At 42.9% G+C, this 24,582-nt stretch overlaps 2 protein-coding genes across 7 annotated transcripts in view; one reads left to right on the forward strand and one right to left on the reverse strand.

Annotated features, from left to right (window-relative positions):
- The window catches only part of SERGEF (secretion regulating guanine nucleotide exchange factor), a 656,301-nt gene that overhangs the window by 228,336 nt on the left and 403,383 nt on the right, over window positions 1–24,582 (reverse strand). The window contains exon 12 of one of the 3 annotated variants that reach the window (XM_029582885.1): window positions 4,705–5,476. The exons of the other annotated variants lie outside the window; for them this stretch is intronic. Within the exon in view, the coding sequence (XP_029438745.1) occupies window positions 5,457–5,476 (20 nt within the window). The 3' untranslated portion in view covers window positions 4,705–5,456. Of the gene's footprint in view, window positions 1–4,704; window positions 5,477–24,582 lie in introns of those variants that run through there. 3 annotated transcript variants of the gene reach the window in all.
- KCNC1 (potassium voltage-gated channel subfamily C member 1) overlaps window positions 3,449–24,582 on the forward strand; it is a 194,148-nt gene continuing 173,014 nt past the window's right edge. For 3 of the 4 annotated variants that reach the window (XM_029582872.1, XM_029582871.1, XM_029582873.1), the window contains exon 1: window positions 3,461–4,030. In XM_029582872.1, the coding sequence (XP_029438732.1) occupies window positions 3,461–4,030 (570 nt within the window). Of the gene's footprint in view, window positions 4,031–24,582 lie in introns of all 4 variants that reach the window. The other variant, XM_029582874.1, reaches the window with a different exon arrangement.

The following is a 24,582-nucleotide window of genomic DNA, read 5'->3' on the forward strand; positions in this document are numbered from 1 at the left end:
GCAGTAAACTCATTGCCGATCTTTACCATTTTATCCTCAAAACAGATGGCAAACATCAGTTGAAAGCTCACTGAAGAATAGCAAGTTTATTGTCAAATTGGGCAACCAATTAAAAAAATTGTTTTGAATGATTGGCTGCAGATTTGATTGTTTTGGAAAGATAACTTCTCTTAACTTCTTTAATCTGCTTATAATAGAGTTTAGTCCAAGTCTTACAAAGACTACATTTATCATCATTTTTACACATGCCAAACTCTCTCATAATGATAGACTTTTCTTTTAAGTCTAAGACCAGAATGAAACCAGGGATGACAAAAAAAAAAAAAAGTTGCCCTGTCGATGTCTGAAAGGAGCTACTTTATCAATTGCATTATCAAGCATGGTGTTCCAACTGTCAATGTGATTGTCCAGGGACAGGTTCTCAAGGTCATCTGGAAAGTAACAGAACTCTGCACAAGAATCCAGGTTTATATGTCAAAAGTCCCTAAAAGTTGTTACTGCCTCAATCGTGTCTGTGCTTGGGGCCATAAGGTAAAGAGAAAAAAATGCAAGATAATGGTTGGTCTAAGTCAAGGAAAAAGTACCAATAGAATCACCATTCAATCATTACCAGATGAAAAATAAGATCAAGCATGTGCCCAGTTGTATGGATTGCAGAGTTAATTCACTTCAGTAAATTCAGGTGTGACATTGAAGCTAAAATAATCCCCATCAGCTGATTTTATAGGATTGTCAGCATGAAGAATGTAGTCTTCTAAAACAACAATGCTGATACATTAGAGATTTCGGTAATTGGTTCAATTGCCTCAAAGAGTAAAGTTAGATGAAACAGGGGAAACAGAGAGCAAAACCAAAGTCAATTTGGTCGCAGAGTAAAATTGACACAGCAGTATCTATAAATCGGAAATGGATCTAATTTCAGGTTTTTAACTTCCAATGCATTTTGGGAAAATTACTACGATCCAGATTTCTTCTTCCTACACTACATGTTGATAGACAGACTGACCAAATTAACTTCACTTTGGAGACTTCCTGATATCCAAACTTAAAAAGTCCTTCCAGCATAATTTTGTCTTTGAAATGAGTGCATGTTTCCCAATTTAAAAAAAAAATAGATTTGACATAATTTTAAAAAATGAATTGAACTAATCAATATCCAAACACGTTCCAAATACAGTTTAACTGCTGTTAGGGGATAAGTACCTACTCCATACTAACATGGGGCAAAACATGATAGCATATATTCTAACGCTTTAAAACGTTTATGCACTCACAAATGTTAAATATCTAAATTGCTTGTCAGCACCCTCATTAGTACTAAGGTCCAGTTATCAAGCGTTTAAACTTAATAAACATTTTTATTGTGTAAATTTAACTTCTGGCCAGGGCTATAGTAAACTGACAATGCTAGTAGTTTTCAAACCAGCTTAGGCTGTATCCTGGGCCTTCCCTGTGTCACTCCTCCCAACACAAATCATACATAAAGCAATCTACCCATTTACCCTTCAGCACAGAGATCATTCCAGATAATTTCCCTACAGCCCCAGAGACTCCTAAATATCTCCACTCCATCATCCCCACCCCAATGCCCAAGAGGCAGGAGAAGAATGTTTTACCTCTTATCAGCCAAGCTTGCAAGGGATGTCAGATGTAGTGCATGCAGTTCAAAATTTGCAGTGCTACTCTATGGTGCCAGGTAGTCACTGAAAACCCGTTAGCTCAGAGCTGAGAGACTATCTTCGTGCCAGCTTGGCATGAAGGGGTAGGGGTTGAAGATGTCATTCAGTGGGATGGGGCAGAAGGTGGCTAGAGGGATAGCAGTGTGCGGAGTGGCAGCTGAAAGGTGAGATCAAAAAATGGAGGTGGGGATCTAGGCTAATTAACCCTTTGGCTATGGGCTAATTAATGAGAGAGAATTAGGGTTATGTTTTGTGTATGCTTCTGACTGGCCCAGGTTTCTCCTGTATGAATGTACTTTTCATAGTATAGGTGCACTCTATATACCATTATGTTGTAGCTAACTCCGCTCCTCAAGAGCCACAAATAGGTCTGGTTACAGGATATCCGCAATGAATAGGCATGGGATAAAGTTGCATGCATTGCCTCCATTGTATGCAAATCTAATGTATGGGGTTTTACTGGGGGGGGGGGGGGGGAGGGTTGATATTCTGAAAACCAGACTTGTTTGTGGCTCAGGGGTGGCCAACTCAGTCTTCCAATATTAGTATATAAGCAGTAGATATTAAGAAATATGCTTGAAGTTTTTCATGCACATTTCTTAGCACACTCTTAGTACATGGCCCTTGCGGTAGCTATTGTAAGAGACTGGTACTGCATGAAACCTGCCCTTCGAGGCTTTTTCCACTGAACCCAAATGGATACCCCCAAAGAAGAAATGATTCGATTGGTTCTTGTCCTCTGCCCCGGAGGACTGCCTTTCCCATTCCAGTTTAGAGCGCGCCAGCGCTAGGGCCTCGGGAGTAAGCGCGGGATAGAAGGAGCCGGGCTGCACGCCTGCGCACTGGCGCGGTGGCCGGAGACCGGACAGCCTGGACTGAGCCGCGGCTGAAGCAGCTCCCTCTCACTCCCGACTGCAGCTTTCATCGCTCAGTGACCAGGGCTGGCTACTTTCAGTGCATACCCCCCAGAGAGCGAGCAGGCAGGTTCCGGGAGGAGCGGGGGAGCGCCCCAGCAAGAAGAGAGCGCCCGGGAGCTGGGAGCTGTCCTTTCAGCACCACGCATGCTGCGCCTTCCTTCCCCATCACAACCCACCGCAACCCTTTGAGAGCTCGGGCTAGCACAGCGCCTGTAGATAGCCAGGGCTGGTGCAGAAAGCTCGCCTCCACCCCCCTTCCCCCCCCCCCCCCCCAAAAAAAAAAACAAAACCCAGACCCCACCAGCCAAGTGTGAGGTGAATGCACAAAGAGGAGGAGAGGAGTGTAAGGAACGCCGGAGCTGCGCGTTATTGTTCTGCCTCGCGTTCCCCTCCCCTCCTCTCCCTCCCCCCACCCCTCTTCGTCTTGCCCTGGTTCCTTTTTTTTTTTTTTTTTTTGGAGAACTGAGGGCTACGTGCTGAGCGGGCTCTCGGGAGAGCCGCAGCGGTAGAGGGCACAGAGGAGACTGGCGGGCACGGATGCTTTGGCGATGAGCTGCTGCGGGTGCCCAGCGAGGCGGGGGACGGAGGCGACCCGGGCAGCTCTCCCCTGAGACGGAGCCTGGCGGCCGCCCCAGCCGCCCCCCCCCCCCCCCCCCCACCTCTCTTCCCACATCTCCCGGAACCGGAGCCAGAACCCTCTGCCCTGCTGTCTGAGCGGCGGCGGCTGCTGCCCTTGCCGGGTTGCTGTTTTTTTGCAGAGCCTCCAAAAGGTGGGGAGGGAGGAGAGGACGGACTCCGGATGTGCCGCGCTGCGGGGAGGGCTCGGACGAGGGAAGCTCGCCCGCGACATGCCTAAGAGACGCGATGGGCCAAGGCGAGGAGAACGATCGCATCGTGATCAACGTGGGCGGCACTAGGCACCAGACCTACCGCAGCACCCTGCGCACCCTGCCGGGGACGCGGCTGGCCTGGCTCGCCGAGCCCGACGCCCACAGCCACTTCGACTATGACCCCAGGACGGACGAGTTCTTCTTCGACCGCCACCCGGGCGTCTTCGCCCACATCCTGAACTACTACCGCACGGGCAAGCTGCACTGCCCGGCGGACGTGTGCGGCCCTCTGTACGAGGAGGAGCTCGCCTTCTGGGGCATCGACGAGACGGACGTGGAGCCCTGTTGCTGGATGACCTACAGGCAGCACCGGGACGCCGAGGAGGCGCTGGACAGCTTTGGCGGGGGGCCGCCGGAGAGCAGCGCCGAGGACGGGGAGGGAGACGGCACCGGAGACTCGGCGGACGGCGAGGAGGAACTGGAGATGACTAAACGCTTGGCTATGAGTGACTCGCCCGACGGAAGATCTGGGGGCTTTTGGAGGAGGTGGCAGCCTCGGATTTGGGCGCTCTTTGAGGACCCTTATTCCTCCAGATATGCCAGGGTAAGCCTGCTTCCCGTTTAGCACTTCATGAATAAGGTGTTGGTTGCGCGCTTATGCTCCTCTGCCGTCTTGGTAGGGGACCGGCCGTGCAGTAGAGGAGCTCTTGCTGTTGTCTGGAGAGTAGATACGACGCGAGGTTTTGTTTTTTTTTCTCCCCGGAGACTCACATAGCTGTTCTCTTCTTCCCAGCAATAAGTGCATGCTATAGCCACAAAAAGGAATTGGAAAAAGATTCATTTATAGAGGTGCCAAATCCCACCATTGCTTCTTCAGAATTTAGGCGACATCTTTGCTCAAGTTTCAAACATTAATTTAGGGAAAGTCCTTGACTACAAAACGGATGCTAGGGAGAAGGACAGATGACATGCCTCTAGCTAAAAAGCTGTATGGATAAACGCTAAAGGCATGGATGTGTAGTACAATTATAAATGGGTTATAGCTGTGTAGCATGTCTGAAATTCACTGTGGCCAGGAGCACGCTCTAGGCATGACATACCACAATCAGTGTCTGGATATGAGGGATGCGGCAATCGGTAGGATGTTGATCTGTTGCATTGATCGATGGCCGGTGGAGGGTTCAGCGAGTCAGGCTTTAAGCTCAAGGAGGTCGCACGACAGTCGGATGCAATGGCTGATATTGTAGGACACAGACAATATAAGGATGCAGAATTTCCTTTTTTTTTTTTTTTTTTTTTTAATATATATTTTACTCAAAAGGCTTGTATTTTGAGGGAATTTCTGTTTAAAGCTATAACAAAATATATCCGTACCTTCAAGTAAAGCTGAATACAGCTTTCACCTTCACCACAGTATTTAAAGGAATATGGAGGACTGTGTGTATAGTACGTGCAAGGGTTTCTAATTTTACAAAAATGGATGACAGTCTACAATATATTTATCCTATCATTTGGGGGTCTGTGAATAGGTATCCTTGCCAAAATGTTGCGAGAAACCTATACAAAGGCAAGGATTTTTATTTATTTATTTATTTTGTAAAGCAAAGCTGATTTTTACTACATAGGTCTGTGTCAGGAACATTTGCCGAGTCAGGGGGGGCATTGTAATGATGAATATTGATGGATTTGGAGGGGCACAGAGCCTGAGTAAACAGCAAAATCGAGTGTTGAATACAGACGCATACAGAGACTGGTTTTACAAGGTGATCCTGGTTGTTATGCAGCTGCTGTTGCTGCCTTTGCTGTAGTGCAGTTTGTCGCCTTCACGATACATTCATTCTCTTGAGTACACCCATTTGATTCAGTCCTTGCTTCCCTGCAAAACTGTGACTGGTCCTCAGGTTGTTGATGTAAGGAGCTTGGCACATAACCCGCATTATTGTTTGGCGTAAACGCTACACGGTAGTGCACCGTTAACATCTCTAGTAAATACATCATTTGAAAAATCATGGATGACTTTATCACCAAATTTAAGGGTCGCCTTCCAATTCTGTGAGGAAAAAAGATTTTGTTAGGGGTTTTTGGTTTTTGTTTTTTTTTCCTTCCAGTGTTGTTGTTGATCACCAAGGTAGAGAGAATCCGCATTGTAGGAGTCAAGCAGAAAACATTAACGTTATCCACCGTCTAATAAAATAACCAATCACAAAAGCTGTAAAGGAGTTGGGATTGACTGCAGCTAATTAATAGTAATTACATAATCGATAGCCTTCTTAGTGTATACGCCTTGTATTAAACAAATCGATACCAAAATAATGTATTTAACAACATAACTACATCTGACTCTCAATATACTAAACATTTTTTCCAATAGACACAAAATGGAAAAAAAAAACCTTTTAGTGAATGGAATATAATGCTAAGGTTTTCACTGAACTTTTTTTTTTTTTAGATATTCATTATATAGTAAAAGACGCATTGGAATATTTCTATGCTGAATAGGAAAACGTTTTCTAAACGATGTCGGCTCTTGCACTTCTGCAATGGATATCTTCTCTTTCAAACACATTTTTGGAAGGAACCTGATATTTATTCTATCTAATGATTTAGGGTTTGTTTTGGAGGGGGGGTTTTTTTTGGTTCAATAAGTGTGGCATTGTAGCAATGGTGGCAATGAAATAGTCCCAGTCCAAAACCAAAGATCACAAAGCACTCAATCAGCCTACCTGATTGGCTCAACCACAAAGAACCCCATAATGTTATTTAAAGTGCACGCATTGTAGTGGGTAGCTTCCACAACCGAGGGCGATGTGTGGATTTTACCTGTTGGCGGCTTCATTCCTAAAGATTCCTGAAAACAGTGTAAAAATGATGCATGCCAATCAGTTCTATGCAGTAGAACAAACCAAACTGTATTTATTCATGTATTGCAGACACATGGAAACTATTAATAAAGACTGGCACTTTTCAGGAATGCGATAACATTTTACCATATTTGCAGTTATCACAAGATGTTTGCATTTTGCTTTAATATTGCTGCCAGGAATGAATGGTAATCCTGTTTATCGTATAGCAAATTGTAAATCTTAGGACATAGGTTTTTGTTGTTGTCCTTAGGGACCCACCAGTTTTCTTCAGGTCCTCTGGGCTTCCAGCTCAGATCTGGTGCCAGGAACCTTCATGCACAATTACCAGGGCAGCTTTTTGTTATCCTGTCCCAATTTACCTTAGTCCAGTCATTGCAGAGATGGCCCTGAGCTCGATGCCACTCACCGGGCCTCTTTTTAGAATCCTGCAATCATGGGCCCTAGATCTGGCCACTAGTTGTCACTGTCAAGCGATCACAATGGCTCACTTACCCTCCCCATAGGGGCTCTGAACAATGCCTCTGTGCCATCCCCAGCCTCTGCCAACCCAGAGAGTAAAAAGCCTGATCTGGGATTTAAGCCGGGGTCCCTCTGCCTGGCACTGCACAGCTCTGTCAATGAGCCGTTAGCATGGCCCCTTATGACACAGTTTAATGAGAATCCAGTATTATGATTCATTAAGGCAATAGACTCTTTAAAGTCTAAAAGTAATAGTTTTAGTTTGGTTTATTCTGATTGAATATACCACATGTGCCATAAAATCACAGTGGTTAGCAATTATAATAGAATTACAATGAATGGAAATAATGACCTCTCTGTCTTGTCTTTTCCAGTGCACCATTGATTTTTGTCTTGTCTATTCAAGTTCCCCAGATGGGCTGAAATGCAATGCAATCCTTTCTCACTCTTGTTATAGCCTCTTCATTTGTTGACCATTATTGCTAAATAGCTAATTAAAGTTATTCATGTTTCCACATTTTTCCATCTGCAAAAAAAGGTTCAAGGATCTTTTTTTTTTTTTTTTTTAAACAGAATGAAACACAAGGAATGCTATAAAGCAGTAATATGGCCCACCACTAATTAAATTCACTTTGCAGTTTAGAATTTTGCGTTGCCTTTGAGAGGTTTCAATCATTTTAGAATTTTGTATTGCCTTCTGTGTAAGGTCCTGATCATATCTGTTGAGTTTATTGGTTAAAGTCATCTTATGGCCTTCAGTGCTTCATCGTTACTGAATGAATACAGCATTTGGAGTGAGGGATATATTGTTACCTATGATATCATGATCAAGCAATCAATTAGCATCATCCAATCTTAGGATGGCAATTGTCAGTGTGGTCTGTGAAGAATGCAACATTAATGCTTACTACTTGATATGCATTCTTCAGGGATCTATCATGTAGAAAAACGGAGTTGTATGAGTTTACAGATTGGCTTGAAAGTTAGAACAGGTACATGCATAAGACCAGGTGTTTCATTTTTGATAGGTTCTTTCAGCACCAGAGAGTTGTTCTAAATGTGTCATTTGGAAGGCTTTGTTGAAGGTCTCAATCAAATGTTCTAATCTTATCCTGTGGGAGTGCTGAAATTACTATATAACAACATACTGTTACTTGATCAAAGATGTCAGTTCAACACACTGTATCAATCCAAAGACCTCAAAATTAGTGCCATCAAGTATGTCCTATCTTCATAGCTTAAATGCTGTGACTGAGGTTTGTAGAGGATGTGAAAAAATGCATTAATAAAAGTGGATAGCATTATTAATATTTTATTTCAAAGTCCTGCATTCCACCAACCCCAGACCTTAGTCTTCATGTTTCCATCATCCTGTGCTCCAATGAGGTGTCCCTCCTTTCAGCCCCTATGTTTCCTCAGCCCTCTCTCATCTTTTCACCTTGACCCTTGTTCCACAATACTTCTAAAATTCACGTTACCTGTTTGCTTACTTCCCTGCTTTCCTCCTTTAAATGTTACCTCAAAACCCATTTCTCCTGTAAAGAATTCTGTTAACTCCCAAACCGTGGTCTCTGTGCCTTCCATTTGCAGCAATGTTCACAGATCTGCTTCTGCTTTATGTCCCCATACGTACAAATTGTATCCATCTCTATTATTTTCTCTTACCTTGTAATTATAACCTTATAATTTCTTATAACCTTCCATACTTGTTAATAGTTTTATAGATTTTCAATGTTGTTAATATAGTGTGAATATTTTGCATCACATTTTTTCAGACTACCAATATATGTGCATCAGTTTATATTGATGATGTTTCATAAATAATACATAATAAAAAATAAGGGAGAAAATAGAGGGGGATGCCAGAGAAGAGAATCCCCGACATATTGTAGTGAGTGGAATCTAGCAGAAATGCCCATGAGGTAGTTTCTTCCCTTCCAAGTTGGATGCCCCTTTTCACCTCTGGTCCATGGCCCATTGAGATGGCCATTTCTGCTTGGCATTGATGCTGCAGAAGGGGTGGGAGGAGTATCAAGGGATGGGGTACATGGTGGTGCTGTCAGCTTATGAATTTGATTTGCTGGCATATGGCAATAACCATTACACTCCTTGCTGTGATCAGTCTATTGAAAGACTACTGAGGCTTCAGAATGACTAGTCATTATGCTGATGCTGCCCTGTTACTATAAGGTACTCACAGAGCGGGGAAGTTGGTTGGATGCTAGGTAGAGATGTGAATCGTGTGATCGATCATCTTAACGATCGATTTCGGCTGGGGGGGGGAGGGAATCTTATCGTCGCGGTTTTGTTATTTAAAATATCATGTAAATCGTAAATCGGGGGAGGGCGGGAAAACTGGCACACTAAAACATCCCTAAAACCCACCCCGACCCTTTAAAATAAATCCCCCACCCTCCCGAACCCCCCCAAAATGCCTTAAATTACCTGGGGTCCAGAGGGAGGGTCCCGGTGTGATCTTTTACTCTAGGGCAGGGGTCAGGAACCTTTTTGGCTGAGAGAGCCATAAACGCCACATATTTTAAAATGTAATTCCATGAGAGCCATACAATATGTTTAAAACTAAATACAAGTAAATGTGTGCATTTTATGTAAGATCACACTTTTAAAGTACAATAAGTCTCTGAAAATATTACACCAGGCCTTAAGACACCAATACATCTCCTATTAGGAAAACGGACCAAGTCAGGCTGCTATAGAGTCCTACACAGAAACTACACGCCAGCAGAAAACCTCACCTGAATCACGTGCTGTCCCTCACCTAACATAGAATAAAGAGACCAAAACGCATAACAAGAAGCATGCAGACAAAAACTGAATTGGAAACTGCAACAAGCCAGAGTCTCTGTATGCAGTGTAACAAAGGAAAAAAGAAACATCACACATCCTTATAAAACAAATCAAGAAATATAAAATCATCAGCAGTAAAACTGTACTAACAAAAAGAACATATTTCGAAACAGCTGATGAGTGGAATATCCAATAATTAAAAACTCATATAAAACATTTCCAGATACCAACAAAATATTTCAAAATAGCAGACACAAAGATCCAGTAATGAAAAATAATAAGGATACAAAAATTTTTTTGCTCTGCATACCTGGGAACGTTTGATATCCAGGTGTCCTGAGATTGTTCTGAATTAGCAGGAGGTGGGGTGGTTTGCTTGGAACTTTCTCCTCTCTCAGTCACATACCAGCGCTCTCTCTCACACTGGCTCTCAATGACACACCTATACACACATGCTCTCAGTCACTCACATATACAAATGTTTTTTCTCTCTCACTTATATAGGCTCTTAATTACACATTTACACACATGCTGTCTATCTTTTCACGCTTACACACACACAGGCTTTCAATCACATAAATACATGCTGTCTTTTTCTCTCACACACAGACTCTCATTCACATGCTTACAAACATGTCCTCTCTTTCTCTCATTTACACACAGGCTCTCAATCACATACTCACATGCTCCCTCACCTAAATCAGCTCTCAATCACACACAGACACACATGGTCTCTCTCTCTCATTTAAACACAGGCTCTCAATCACATACTCACATGCTCCATCACCTAAACCAGCTGTCAATCAGACACAGACACACATGATCTCTCTCTTACTTATACACACAGGCTCTTAATCATACATACACATGATCTCTCTCACACACAAAGGATCTCAATCATACACACATACTCTTTCAAACAAACAGGTTTTCAATTACAAACTTACACATACAGGTTCCCAATGGTAAACTTACATTCATGCTCTCTCTCTCACAGGCAGGATCTCAATCACAGACATACTCTCTTTCACATATACAGGCTCTCAATCATTCACATACATGCAATCTCTCACTCACACACACAGGATCTCAAACACACATGCTTGCTCGCTCATTCACTCTCTCTCTCCCCCTCCCCCCCCCGGGAACTCGCGGCAGCAGCAGCCACCTCCCAACGCTAACCTCCTTCATTTTCAGCCCTCGCGGAGGCGAAGGCGGAGTCCCATCGGCCGCAGTTGAAGATTTTCATTTTCCTCCGAGCCGCGCTGCAGTCTTCTTCCCGCGCAGGCACCCGATGCTCTCCACTTCCTCTTCCGGGCCGCGGGAAGAAGAGAGCACCGGCGTGCTCTCTTCTTCCCGCGGCCCGGAAGAGGAAGTGGAGAGCATCGGGTGCCTGCGCGGGAAGAAGACTGCAGCGCTGGCACCCGGCTGACACCCGATGACTCCCGCGCAGGCACCCGGATGACTCCAGTCGGCGTGCTCTCTTCTCCTCCCCCCCGCGGCCCGGAAGAGGAAGTGGTGAGCATCGGGTGCCTGCGCGGAAGAAGAGACCACGCTAGTGTGGTCTCTTCTTCCCGCGCAGGCACCCGATGCTCTCCACTTCCTCTTCCGGGCCGCGGGTGGGGGGGAGGAGAAGAGAGCACGCCGGTGCCGCTGACTCCAGTTGTCCTGCCGCGTTCCGCCCGGGCTGACAGCATTTTAAGCCCGGGCGGCGGAGGACCGGGGAGCAGCTGGGTCAGCGGGGAACCGCGAAGTATGGCGACACGTGTCTGCGAGCCAGATGCAGCCCTCAAAAGAGCCATATCTGGCTCGCGAGCCATGGGTTCCCGACCCCTGCTCTAGGGCCTCCGCTGCGTTGTAGAAATGGCACCGGCGCTACCTTTGCCCTGTCATATGACAGCAGGGCAAAGGTAGAGTTCATGTGCTACTGAGGCTATTTTTACCCAAGCATGATAAAAAGAATTTAACATCAATTTTAGTGCACATGCCATACAATCTAGTTATTTACTGGGAAGAGTTTAGATGTAGATACTTGAGTATTTAGAAAGGATATTTTGGTATCTTAATTTTACATGTTGACAGCTTACATAGTTATGATGTAGCACAAAGCTGAGACCTAACTACTTGTACTTATGAGATCATAAATCCAGAATTTAAGCAAATGCAAATGTGACATGATGGTCAATGGGGAAATATAATCGTCTGGCGATAGCTAACTAGGGAAAAACCTTAAACAACTGTCATTTCATTAAAAAAAAACCAAACAAACAAAAAACCCTTGTGATTTATATTGTTGGATGACATTCCTAAACTGATCTTTTTTCTTTTTTTTTCTCAGAAGAAATTTATGGCATATTAGATTGTTAGAGAGACTAGCTGATTAAAAATCAGACTATGAAAGTTTGGCATGTGTTAAGAGCTGAAGGTTTTCTGCATAATGACTGCATTCCAGGGGTCAAGGAGGGATTTATTGATTGCAATACAGATATGGTAAGCAGCCAGAGCAAATAACATTTTCAATAAATACACTTATAGTAGTGGACTTTAGTGTGGCAATGAGGAATGGAAAGATTTAGGGAACTGGATGGATAGGATAGCATTTTCTGTAACTAAAAACTGATTGCTAAAATATATGTCATTCATGCAAGCATCAAGCACCAAGCAAAACTTGTGATATGCAGTGGAAGATCACGGTGGTTATATGGACTCAGACTAAGAGCTTCCCGTTTGGCATGAAGCTAAATTTATATTTTCATATGGTGCACGGTCAAACATTTGAAGATAATGTGCCCTGTTGCCAAAGTGTGAACTTATTGTCATTTGCACTGGTGCATATTTTAAGTATAGCATGAACCAATTTGGGAAATGCCATTTTCCCCTCAATTTCTGTCTTAGAAACATCAACACCCTTAAAAACAACTCTGTAGTTAGTTGGATGACATTTCTGAGGCAGATAAAGTAACCTGAAGACTTTCTCCTGAAGCATTGTCAAACCATGCGAAAAACTTATGATCAGTCAAAATATGAGACAAATCCTTATTGAACTGACCTGTTCTCCAGCTCTGATATAACTGGAAAAAGTCAGATGTCATCTAGGAAATAGGAGCTAGGATCTTTGCTGATGCTCTTGGGGTATATATACACACCAGAGATAAATGTGGATCATATGTTTGCCATAGTGTAACATGATATGTGCCAAATATTGCCTGTTTAAAAAAATAAAAAAACAGGTTCCAAATTATAGTGGACAGGTGTCTTACAAAACCCATTGTTTTCCTGCTTTGTATGATAAGAACCCACATTAGCTGTGACCAGATATTTCACGTGCTCTATGCTGAAGAAGCGTATTGTATCAACATTGTTGCTTTGATGTTAAGTAGTAGATACAAAATATCTCAAAATAAATACATTCCTATAAAAAAAAATCAGCTTTCCAAAGGGCTTCTGGTTTTAAGACAAACTAGACTAAACCATTTTGAAAAAGGATTTCTGAGCTTTCATTTGAGCTGCTGAAAAAGAACACGCTTTCAATATCATTCATTCAGCTGATTGATCGATCTTTTGCTTTTCTCAATACCCCAGACAAAATGCGTTCCAGTGAAGTTCTGCAGTATTTCAGGGATGCATGCATGACTTAGGCGTTCAGTTCTGCATGACTGCTCACCCGACTACTATGCAGCATTCCATTTCCTATACCATCAACTCTTCTAGATAGAGGTCCACCATGTCTGTTGATGACCTTCGGAGTGAGGAAACTCAGCCAAACATGAGATTTGTGCAATGTTCTCTCAACCTAGCTTGATGGACTCTGTTTCCTCACTCCGAAGGTCCTCAAATCTTCACAAGAGAGCACTGTGCTGTTCATATGTTTCACTTTGAATGTCAAAGTGGCCTCTAACCCCTACACTAATACCTAAACCTCATCTCGAGTTACTAGGTGGGCTTCCCATAGAGATATAAATACCTATCTAGTGTGAGGGCATTATGGCTAGGTGCTCTTTCTCTCTCTCCACCCCCTTTCCTATCGCATGAGATATTTAGTGCATTTTGATAAATCCAGGCCATAGTTAGATGGTCCCAAAGAGATCACATTCTAAATTTCAGCATCTGAGCTGACATTCAGCAAGTAGTAGACATTTATAGTTGATGTGGACCAATGTCTCATGCTTTTACTACCCACCACCATGCACTGCCAGTCAGCAACATTTCCAAACTAAGGGGTCATTTACTAAGCATTTTTCCTGTAGACACAGACTGGGAGAAAAGTGTTAGTAAATCCAGCCCTAAATTCTGTAAAACGTCATTGGAACTGCAGCCTTTATTTATTTATTTAAAGTTTTTCTATACCGGCATTCGTGATACAATCACATCATGCCGGTTTACAGATAACAGGGGGTGTAAAACAGAACATTGAACAAGTGCATAGAACTGTAAAGTTACATAAAACAAGGTTTTTCTAACTGGGGGGAGGAAAAAGAGTTAGATGAACAGAGCAGATTTATAAGTGGTTATTTACATTATATAGTAGTGTCTTATTGAGTTGTTGTAATGATTTAGTTAGGTTCTGGGAAGGCTTGTTTAAATAACCAAGTCTTAAGCCTTTTTCTAAAAGTTAGTAGGCAAGGTTCTTGTCTCAGATCCGATGGAATAGAATTCCATATCGAGGGACCGGCTGTGGAGAATGCCCGGTCTTTAAAAGATAGATGGTGTGTGGATTTGGGTTGGGGAATGATTAATGATCCTCTAAGCTTCTCTGATAGGTCTGTGGGATGTATGTCGTCTGAGAGGGATTTGTAAATCGAGTGGAGTCTGGTGATGGATTGCTTTATAGATGATGGTGATGGACTTGTGAAGGACTCTAAAGTGTATTGGCAGCCAGTGTAAATTTTTGAGAATGGGGAAGATGTGATTTCTTCTCCTGGTGTTTGTCAAAATTCTTGCTGCCGAGTTTTGAAGCATCTGAACGGGTTTAATAGAAGCGGAAGGAAGACCAAGTAAGATAGAATTACAGTAGTCTATCTTGGAGAAGATTACTGCTTGAAGGACCATTCTGAAGTCTCGCATATGAAGGAGAGGTTTGATTCTTTTCAGGACCTGAAGTTTATAAAAGCCGTCTCTTGTTGTTTGTTTGATGAAGGATTTTAAATTGAGATGGTTGTCTATTGTTACTCCTAAGACCCTAGTCTGAGTAGTGGGTAGGTTGGTTGGTGGACATAATGTGGAATTATTATTTTTTGGGGAGATGAGAAGGAGTTCCGTTTTAGCAGTATTTAGTATCAGATTTAAGCTGGTGAGAAGGTTGATCTCTCGGAGGCAATCTTCCCAAAATTCCAGTGTTTATATCATTTATATTTATGTTTATATAAATTTATATCATTGTGACTTCATATACATCCGTGGCTTTTCATTATGAAAACTTTTCTAGCTATTTAAATGCATACTGGTGGTGGTGGTGGTGGTGGTGGTGGTGGGGTTCCGAAAGAATTTTCATGCTTACAGCTGGGTTTTACACCTGTACATGCACTTTGCCCATGTAAGTGGGCTTTTGAAAATTATTAAACTAATTGCCATTGAATTTTACATAGAATATTCACATGTAAGTGCACTTTAGGCATGTAAATGGCTTTTGAAAATTGCTACATTTACACTTGTAACTTTGTAAAATGACCCTTTAGGAATTCACATCTTCTCTCCACTTGCTTTTATGTAAAGCCTCAAGCAAGGTTGATAATAAACTGCACTAAATAGGGGGGGGGGGGGGGAGGAATTACTCTAGGCAATAGAAATAATTCCAACCTGGAGGTTTTATCCTCACACACACCCCCTGAAAACAACAACCTGTCAGAATTGCCAATGGATAACATCTGTCACAGAAGGATTTTGGAAAACATCTGTGGTGACATAATCAAAGGATGTAATCTCTGGGAGATTTTTGTGTAGCTGGCTCTAAGCTGCCAGCAACATTAACCTCTTTCTGCTCCTGGTAAGTACAGCAGCACAGTGGTTTGCAGAGTTTTCAGAGAGATGTAAATGCTGCCATTTGCTCAGGGTCTTCATCAGGCTTCCAGCCTTGCAAAATGAAACACTCCAAATATTTTAAGCCCTAATAATAGTGAACTGCATTATACGGCATAGGCTGCTAGAATTGAAGATTCACATGGGGTATGTGCCTACATTCACAAGAAATTCTTATATCTTCTCTGGAGCTGTTCACGAGATGGCCACAGTCACCTGTCCATTGTCTGATTACTGATTAGCTGTTTGCACTGGCCACCTAACCTAGAGGAATCTGTGAGTTTGCTCACAGCAGTGAGTCGGTATCACATGGAATTTTTCCCATGATGATAATATTCAATGAGATTTACGGCTTTCATTTTGCATAAAGTCTGCACAAAATCAGACTTTATTGCAAAAAAAAAAAACTCAATTACAACTCTTAAAGATGTAATTAAGTTTTGCAAAAAATCACCAAATTGCATGATTTTTTGCCTTTGTTTGCTGAGTGCAAATCCTTAATGAGGCGATCTACGTGATTTTTCAGCTTAGCAATTTTGCAAAAGTTTTATGAATGGTATGCAAACATATAATTACACATGCAAAAACAGCAAATGGGGTAGATTGTTATGGGGAGCACTGGGAGAGTGGTCCCCCTTAGAGGAAGTGTGCCCTTTGGCCTCTGGCACAGGTGACTCAGGACCACGCCAAGGGTAGGTGTAGTGTGTGACAGCGTGGGTGGCGAGAGACGGCCCGACCCCCAGCCAGACCTGCATGCCTCTGGAACCAACTATGGAATGCTGGTTCCTCTGACCGTTCCCGGCCCTTTTGGACCTGCCGCTGGGATGGCAAAAGGCAGCAGGTCGGACTCAGGGCGTGGGCAGATGGAGGTTCAGGAACAGAAGACAAAGACTCAGGAACTGTAGACTATAGATGTAGACTTAGGAACTTGGAAGGTTCAGACATTGGCACGGTCCCTCAGGGCGCCCTACACAGCCAGTACCACTGGTCTGGTCATGGACCACCCTGTCCTACAACCAGAGGAGCGGGACCAGCACAGGAAGGGAACGAGGTACTAAAGACAAAGAATCAGGAACAATATGCTGCACACCGGCAGTCAAAGCGAGATACTGCACACCGGCAGTCAAAGCGAGATACTGCACACCGGCAGTCAGAGGTGAGGTACTGCACACCGGCAGTTAGGAGCGAGGACTGGGACAGGAACAACAGGAACCAACATCAAGGAACATAAAGAAACATCAGGAACGTGCAAGACACCGGACACCAAGCTGGAACAAAGAACGAAGGCCTGACGGAGCGCTGGAAGAGGAGACCTCCAGAGACGAGTAACTCCAACGCAAGGCAATGCATGAATGCTGGAGAAGAGCTTTTATACCCCAGGAGCAGGCAACTGTCTGGGAGGAGTCCAGATGGGCCACACCTCTCTGGCCCTACAAGAGTGGAGAGGAACCTCGGGCCTCCCCCTTAGGAGAAGGGCGTGGTCCACACCAGAGCATCCAGGCTGCAGTGGAGTAGGCCTCGGGTAGGCGCTGCTGACACCGAAGGCCTCCCAGGCTGTGGAGCAAGATCTGGAGGATTACTCAGGCAAGGCCCCGGCTTCGGAGCGGCCTCCAGAGAAGGTGAGAGGCCTCCTGTGGCACAGCTACAGGAGGAATCGTAACAAGATTTTAAAAGAATGCGAGCACGCTACTCGGCGCGCACACATGGATGCCCAATTTTATAATATGCACGTGCTGGTGCGCACATGCTATAAAATCAGGGGTCAGTGCGCACAAGGGGGTGCACACTTGTGCATCCTGCGTGACCGGGCCTTTGACATATTTGAATGTCTCTTTCATATTACCCCTGTCTTTCCTTTCCTCTACAGTATACATATCTAGATCTTTAAGTCTGTCCCCATATGCTTTAGAATGAAGATCACTGACCATTTTAATAGCCACCATCTGGAACGACTCCATCTTATTTACATCCTTTTGAAGGTGTGGTCTCCAGAATTGTACAAAGTAGATTCAAAAGGATATAAACAGGATGGAGTTGGTCCAGAGGGTGGCTACTACAATTGTCAGTGATCTTTGTTCTAAAGCATATGGGGATAGACTAAAAGATCTAAATAATGTATACTCTAGAGGAAAGGTGAGATAGGGGAGATATGATAGAGACATCCAAATACCTCAAAGGTTTCCATGCACAGGAGGTGAGACTGGAAAGGAGGCTCTAGAATGAGTGGTCATGTAATGAGGGTGCAAGGGAGTAGATTCAGGAGTAATTTTAGGAAATATTTCTTTACAGAGAGGATGGTAGATGTTTGGAACAGCCTCCCAGTGGAAGCGGTGGAGACAAAAATGGTATCTGACTTCAAGAAAGCATGGGATAGATGCAGGGGATCTCTAAGGAAGTGATAGGAATTATAAAGCTAAATTAAATGGATGGATGGGCAGACTGGATGGGCCATACAGTCTTTTACTGCCGTCATTTTCTATATGTTTCTATATATAATAAAGTGGTGGCAAAATAATACAATGAATATCTGAGTCAAATTATCGAGCTGGTGTCAACATTTTATACATTTTAAGCAATGAATGTAAATCTGATGGGCAGAAGCATTGACAATAAAGAATTCAGTATTTAAAGCTAGGAAAATACAAAAAGCATTCATATCTTTTCTAAATATATTTTGAATTTTGTTTCTCCAGCCTCGGGCACTAGTACAACTGCCCCCTCTTTCTCCTACTCTGATCATGCCTAATAATTATGGGCCAGATTTTAGTAGCTACGCACGAGCATAGATTTCTGCGGGCAACCCGGCACGCACAAATCTACGCCCGATTTTATAACATGTGCGCGCAGCCACGCGCACATGTTATAAAATTCAGGGTCAGCGCGCACAAGGTGCACACTTGTGCACCTTGCGCGCGCCGAGCCCTAGGGGAGCCCCGATGGCTTTCCCCGTTCCATCCGAGGCCGCTCCAAAATTGGAGCGGCCTCGGAAGAAACATTCCTTCCACCTCCCCCTCCCTTCCCCTCCCTTCCCCTATCTAACCCACCCTCCAGCCCTACCTAAATCCTCCCCCCACCTTTATTTTTTTTATTTTTGCCTGCCTCTGGGCAGGCATAGGTTGCGCGCGCCAGCCAAGTGCTGGCGCGCGATCCCCCAGCACGGCCGCTGTGCTGGAGGCCTCGGTCTTGCCCCCGTCCCACCCCCGGACCGCCCCGCTCACTCCCCGCCCCTTTTTTCAAGCCCTGGGACATATGAGCGTTCCGGAGCTTGCGCACGTCGCCGAGCCTATGCAAAAAAGCTCAGCATGCGCAGGAGCGGGTTTTCGGGGTTACGCACGTAACCCTTTTAAAATCTGCCTCTATATGCATTGCTATTGTGGTTAATGTTCAGATCATATCCAGAGATCCAGCTTTACTTTAGTATGTGATATTTTACCATGTACTATTCTAGCATTATAGTTTTGGGATTTTCTGTAGTAATGCTAAGTATTTGTAGGTGTGTTTTCAGAAAGCAGCACTGATGATCTCCAGTGGTAAACTAATTACTTACAGCTACTTATTCACTAGGTCTATCCCAGCGTTCCATTGTATTTCTTTTTTAATTAAAATTTGGGATTTGAATCACTAAACCAGCTCACAATATTTGCAAGAGAAAAAAGTGAAAATGTAGATCAGGCTATGCTTTCCTAAATGGTTTCAGCTCCTCCTTAACAACACGTCAGGACTCAACAGTCACATGGCTCCTGCATTGCAGGCAACCAAACATATCACTTTTCTAATGCACTCAGTTGCTGTCGGCCTGGGGAATGAATCATAGGTCTGCTCATGAACTGGAGCTTTTCTGTAGTAGTTCACTGTAGCCCATTGTTAAATACTGTATAATCAGTCTGTGTTATTAGTGCATGGGGTGACATTGTAATTTTTATGTTCCACTTACTCCAAATGTTGCTATGCCATGCAGGATGAAAATAAATCCTCCAGGCAGCTAAGCCCTGTAACATGACATGCAAAATACATTAAATCATTTCATCTACTTAAGACATTAGTCTCCTTTGGGGAATACACATGAAAATCCCAAATCACTGGGGATATTTGTCAAGGACATAAAACAACAAATCAGCATGACAGGGGATGCTAAAATTAGGACTCTATAAACTAAATATAGTGACTTTGACCTTCTGTTTATCTTAGTGAAAAAAAAACCCAGGAATATGCTAATAATTGGGTTTACCTTGTTACATTTAATGGACAGGGTCAGATTGAAGCAATTCTGTCACTTGACCATCCATGGCTTGAAAATCAACTGAACACAAGCCCAAAAGGAAAAGAATGAGAGAAGAAAAGTCAGCTCTGCAACTTCATATCTGCAGGTTTCACTTGGGTCATTTATGGTCTCATTTGCAGATTAATGATTGGCCTTATAATCACATCAACAGTCTCACAAACAAAAATAGTAAAAGAGATGGGAGACTCCATCATCATTTAAAACTTGGCGACAGAAATGTAGCTTAGGGGACAGATTGCTGAAGAATCTACTCTAGTGTTTTCAGTGTGTGCTGCTGTCTAATAGTATCTGATTGCCATGAAGATAAGTAACCTAGGTTTACAGCTGTCGATCATGCCAGCAGTGGTAACATTTGTCATGAATGAGGCTTTTCCCCAAAACAGGAAAGCCTAAGCCATTAAAAGCAGTGGTTTATTTTAGCTAAAACTGACTAATAATCTACCTTGTATAGCACTGCCTCATGCATTACTATAATATCTATAAATAATTCTTTCCAAATGTGTTAGAAAAGAAAGCTACTGCTTTCTTTCCTTTACTTATTAAAACACACTTGTGCATTCAATAGAGCAGGATGCACACCAGGATCAGAGCACAATTGGTACAGGGTAACGTGCACAGAGGGGCAGTTTCTAGTAAAAGCAACTTGTTGGGCAGACTGGATGGAATTTTGGTCTTTATCTGCCATCATATACTATGTATGGTTTAGATAGAGAAAGAAAGAAAAGAAATGCATGTATATTTAAAAAAAAAAAAATGTACCAGGATTAGCCCAGTGACTTGATGGCAAGTGCTGCAAACTGCCATGTAGAGGAACTGGGTTTAATTCCCTGACCTGGCTTCTATTCGCTGGGCTAGCCATGGGTGGAGATGCTGTGAAGGCAGTGTTCAATAGCACTTGGTGGAGTGGAGGAAGGAAGTCTCATCCATTGCACAACAGTGACACCTACTGGCTAACCAGCTAAATTTACCTGCACAATTCTAATCACACATATAGCAGCCTAAAGTTAGCCAGGCAAATTTTCAGTCACAAATCTAGTTGGATGAAAATTTGCCTCAAGATAAGTGTGTAAAATTACCTGCTCAGCAGATTTTTGAAAAATGACACACTGTAGATAAAGGTCAACACAGTGAACTACAAAGCTACAGGGTGACTTCTTTCACCAGATGGTAAAATTGTGTAAGAGGTTGACCATTGTCTGATGTCATTTCAGTAAAGAAACTTCCTGAGCTTTGTAATCCACTTTTATTTTGCAGTGAGGTCTTGGTTCTGTGCTATGTACATGGTTAAATATCAGGAGATTGTTGGCATATGCATTTTTTATCATGCTACAAATAGGATATTTGGGCCAATTAAAGAAATATTTGACTCAATCCACAGAAGTTTTCTCACGTGCATAATTTTTTTTGGCAAGGAGGGGCAACACCTCTGATTTTGCAGAATTGAAGTCTAGTTGAATATGCAGCAAGAGTAATTTGTACCAATAAAATTGAGTTGAGCTATATTGGGGCTCTAATGGTTTGAATATTTCATTATCACAGAATATCGTTGGAGATGTATTCTAGAAAGAAGCTTTTCCAGAAATAAGCAGGGACAGTATTCTGTAGCTGAAATCCTTATGTGAATGGCAGGGATTATGGCAGGAATCTTACATAATTTTGTAAGTGAAAGACCAGATAAGATAGGGAGAAGTGCACATGAACAGCTGAATGAGGAATGATTGCTTATCAAGGATATGCTTTAGTTTAAAACAATGAAATTTTTCATTCTTTTTGGAGGCATTATTGATTTGGTTCATTCCATTGGGAATGAACCAAAAATTGACTTTTTGGTTAAGTAAAAATTCATTTGTATTTGCTTTTGGCAGTTTGTGCATAGTTCATAGCTGTACGCAGAAAAAAACACTCTGTGCATACAACCTTCCAATGTGCATGTGCAAAGTGCTTTTTTTGCGCACAGCTGTGGAACTACATGCACGAACTTCCAAAAATGAACAAAAAAAAAAAAAGAGAACAAAATGAAAATTCCCACTTAAATGAGCCAAAAGAAACCAAAACAAAACTCTTTGGCCTGGACATCCCCTATTGCTTACGTTGCAAACGCCAAGAAAGATGTAGTTTTATGAAGCAGATAAAAAATCCCAGCTCAGTTATCAGTGAAGAGGCTGAGACTGGGGTCTAATTTTAGGATCTAATATCTGGATAAATGCCATACTATAGAATTCATTGATTTTTTTAAATCAGTTCTGTTATTCTATTACTCTTTTTAAATTAAACAGAGAACAGATCAAAAACACAAGTGATTTCAAGAGTTAACATGCTGTGAGCTGCAGAATCATATACAAGTAGCATTTTTTGTGGTTCTTATTTCTTTGAAATTGCCTTGTTATATATTTATATATATTTTATTTATTTATTTGTTTTTTGCCAGAATTATCCTAGTCCTATGCTTTTGGATTTATTTTTTTTTTTAAATGTTATAGTACCTACCTATTTTGGGCAGCCTATCTATTACTTTGCATGTTTTTTTGTCTTAGCTGTTAAGCTCATATCATGTAGGCACTCTACATGGTGATGCTGGTTCTTTGCATAATCATGCCATGGATAGAAATCATATCAACAAAGTGATTAAACTATACCTAAAAAATATTTAATTCTAATTTCATAAATAAATGTGATTTCTATCCATTTTGTGATCGTGCAATTTTTATTGGTGGATAAGTGTCAGGTTTTTGTTTTTGACACTTGCTTTCTGCCATGTTTTTGCAACTGGGATTATTTTCTTATTAGTTACAGAAGAGCAAAAGTAAATGATAAAGAAGTTAACCACCATAAATTCCCAGCAACCATGGCCTCGGAGAGCCCAAGATTGTTAAATTTTGGAAGTTGAGCAAAGTGGGGTTAGCTAGTACCTGGCTGGGGTACCACCAGGGAAGATGCATATAATGCTAATTGATTTGTTAAAAACATACAAAGGTCCATATTTAAGTACATTTAGCCAGATATCTAAGAAGTTATCCAGCTAAATGAAAATGTGGCCACTTATCCAGCTAAATTCTATCTGAATAACTATTTATCCAGCTAGAATTTGGCTGGATAAGACAGGAGTGGTCTGGAGGGGTTCTGGGGAGGAGCTGAGTTAGTCCAATAAGTTATTCGGCTAACTCCGATATTCAGAGCTGTTGTCTCATCGAGCTGTCCTAAAGTGATCTGGATAAACTTATCCAGCTAACTTTAAGATAGCCAGGTATATTCAGCAGCTTGGCTATACCACTGAATATACAGCACTAGTTAACCGGATAAGTTTATCCGCTATCTAACAGAGCCAAACAGCAGCTGAATATAAACCTCAAATTGTTTGTGCATTTCGGGGCAGATTTTTAAAAAGTATGCGAGCGCGTACTTTTGTTCGCACACCCAGCGCAAACAAGAGCATGCCGGATTTTAATAGATATGCTCGTAGCCGCGCATATCTATTAAAATCCAGGGTCGGCATGCGCAAGCTGTGCAAAATTTGCAGCCTGCGCACGCCGAGCTGCGCAGGCTGCCTCCGTTCCCTCCGAGGTCGCTCTGAAATTGGAGCGGCCTTGGAGAGAACTTTCTTTCCGGCGCCCCCCACCTTCCCTTTCCGTCCCCTAACTAACCCGCCCCCCGGCCCTAACTAATTCCCCCTCCCCCTAGCTTTATTGCAAAAGTTACGCCTGCCTGAGGCAGGCGTAACTTGCACGCGCTGGGCCAGCTGCCGGCGCGCCATGTTCCGGTCCGGGTGCTGGTCTGGAGGCCGTGGCCATGCCCCCAGAATGCCCTTGATGATGCGCCAGCCGTGACATGCCCCCCCCCCCCCCCCAGGAAAGCCCCGGGACTTACACGCGTCCCAGGGCTTTGCACGCGCCGGCAGCCTATGCAACATAGGCTGCCGACGTGCGCAAGGGGAACTTGGGGCAGGTTTTCGGGGGGTACGAGCGTATCTTATGCGCGTACCCCTTTGCCCCTTCATGTTTTACCTGTAGAAAGGTGTGACCCAAACTAAAGTAAACTATTTTAGAAACTAAGATAGGGTGCTGTGGAATGCAGAACACAATGGCAAACCTCTGTAATGTTCTGCCAAGAAAACAGTCACAGATATCGTGATGGGGCTGTGATCTCCCAATCCTCAATGCTCGGAAATAGAAAGAGGATAGGAAAAATCAACTATAATGACTCAAATCATGATTACCCTGATCATTTCCATTCCATTCCATTCCATCACCAAGGTCATTTCTCTGCCATTAGAGGTAAGCAACTAACATTAGCTGGGTTGAAATTGATGAGCCAACACACAATGGTCATAAGCACTGTTTTAAGGCAACAGTTATACTAAGACTAATACCATTTCTGACTTTGTTCTACTTTATATTTGTATTTAATTCCAGTGCTCCATTCCGGATCACTAGCAGTTAGTCCAAGGTAGCATAGAAACACTATTTGCAGTGGCAGTAAGGACAGTACATAACAGTGAAAGCAGGAATGTGTTTTCATCAAGTTGTTTTTCACAACTGGTGGGTGAAGGGATAAATGTGATTTCTATCCATGGTGTGATCGTGCAATATTTACTAGTGGATGAGTGTCAGGTTTTTGTTTTTGACACTTGCTTTTTGCCATGTTTCTGCAACTGGGATTATACAGTATGGTGGTAGCATCACTATGAGTGGAGAACCATCGCCCAGAGCAGCTGGAAAACTGCACAAAACT

This window comes from Rhinatrema bivittatum, chromosome 17 (assembly GCF_901001135.1).
Source record: "Rhinatrema bivittatum chromosome 17, aRhiBiv1.1, whole genome shotgun sequence".
NCBI lineage: Eukaryota > Metazoa > Chordata > Amphibia > Gymnophiona > Rhinatrematidae > Rhinatrema > Rhinatrema bivittatum.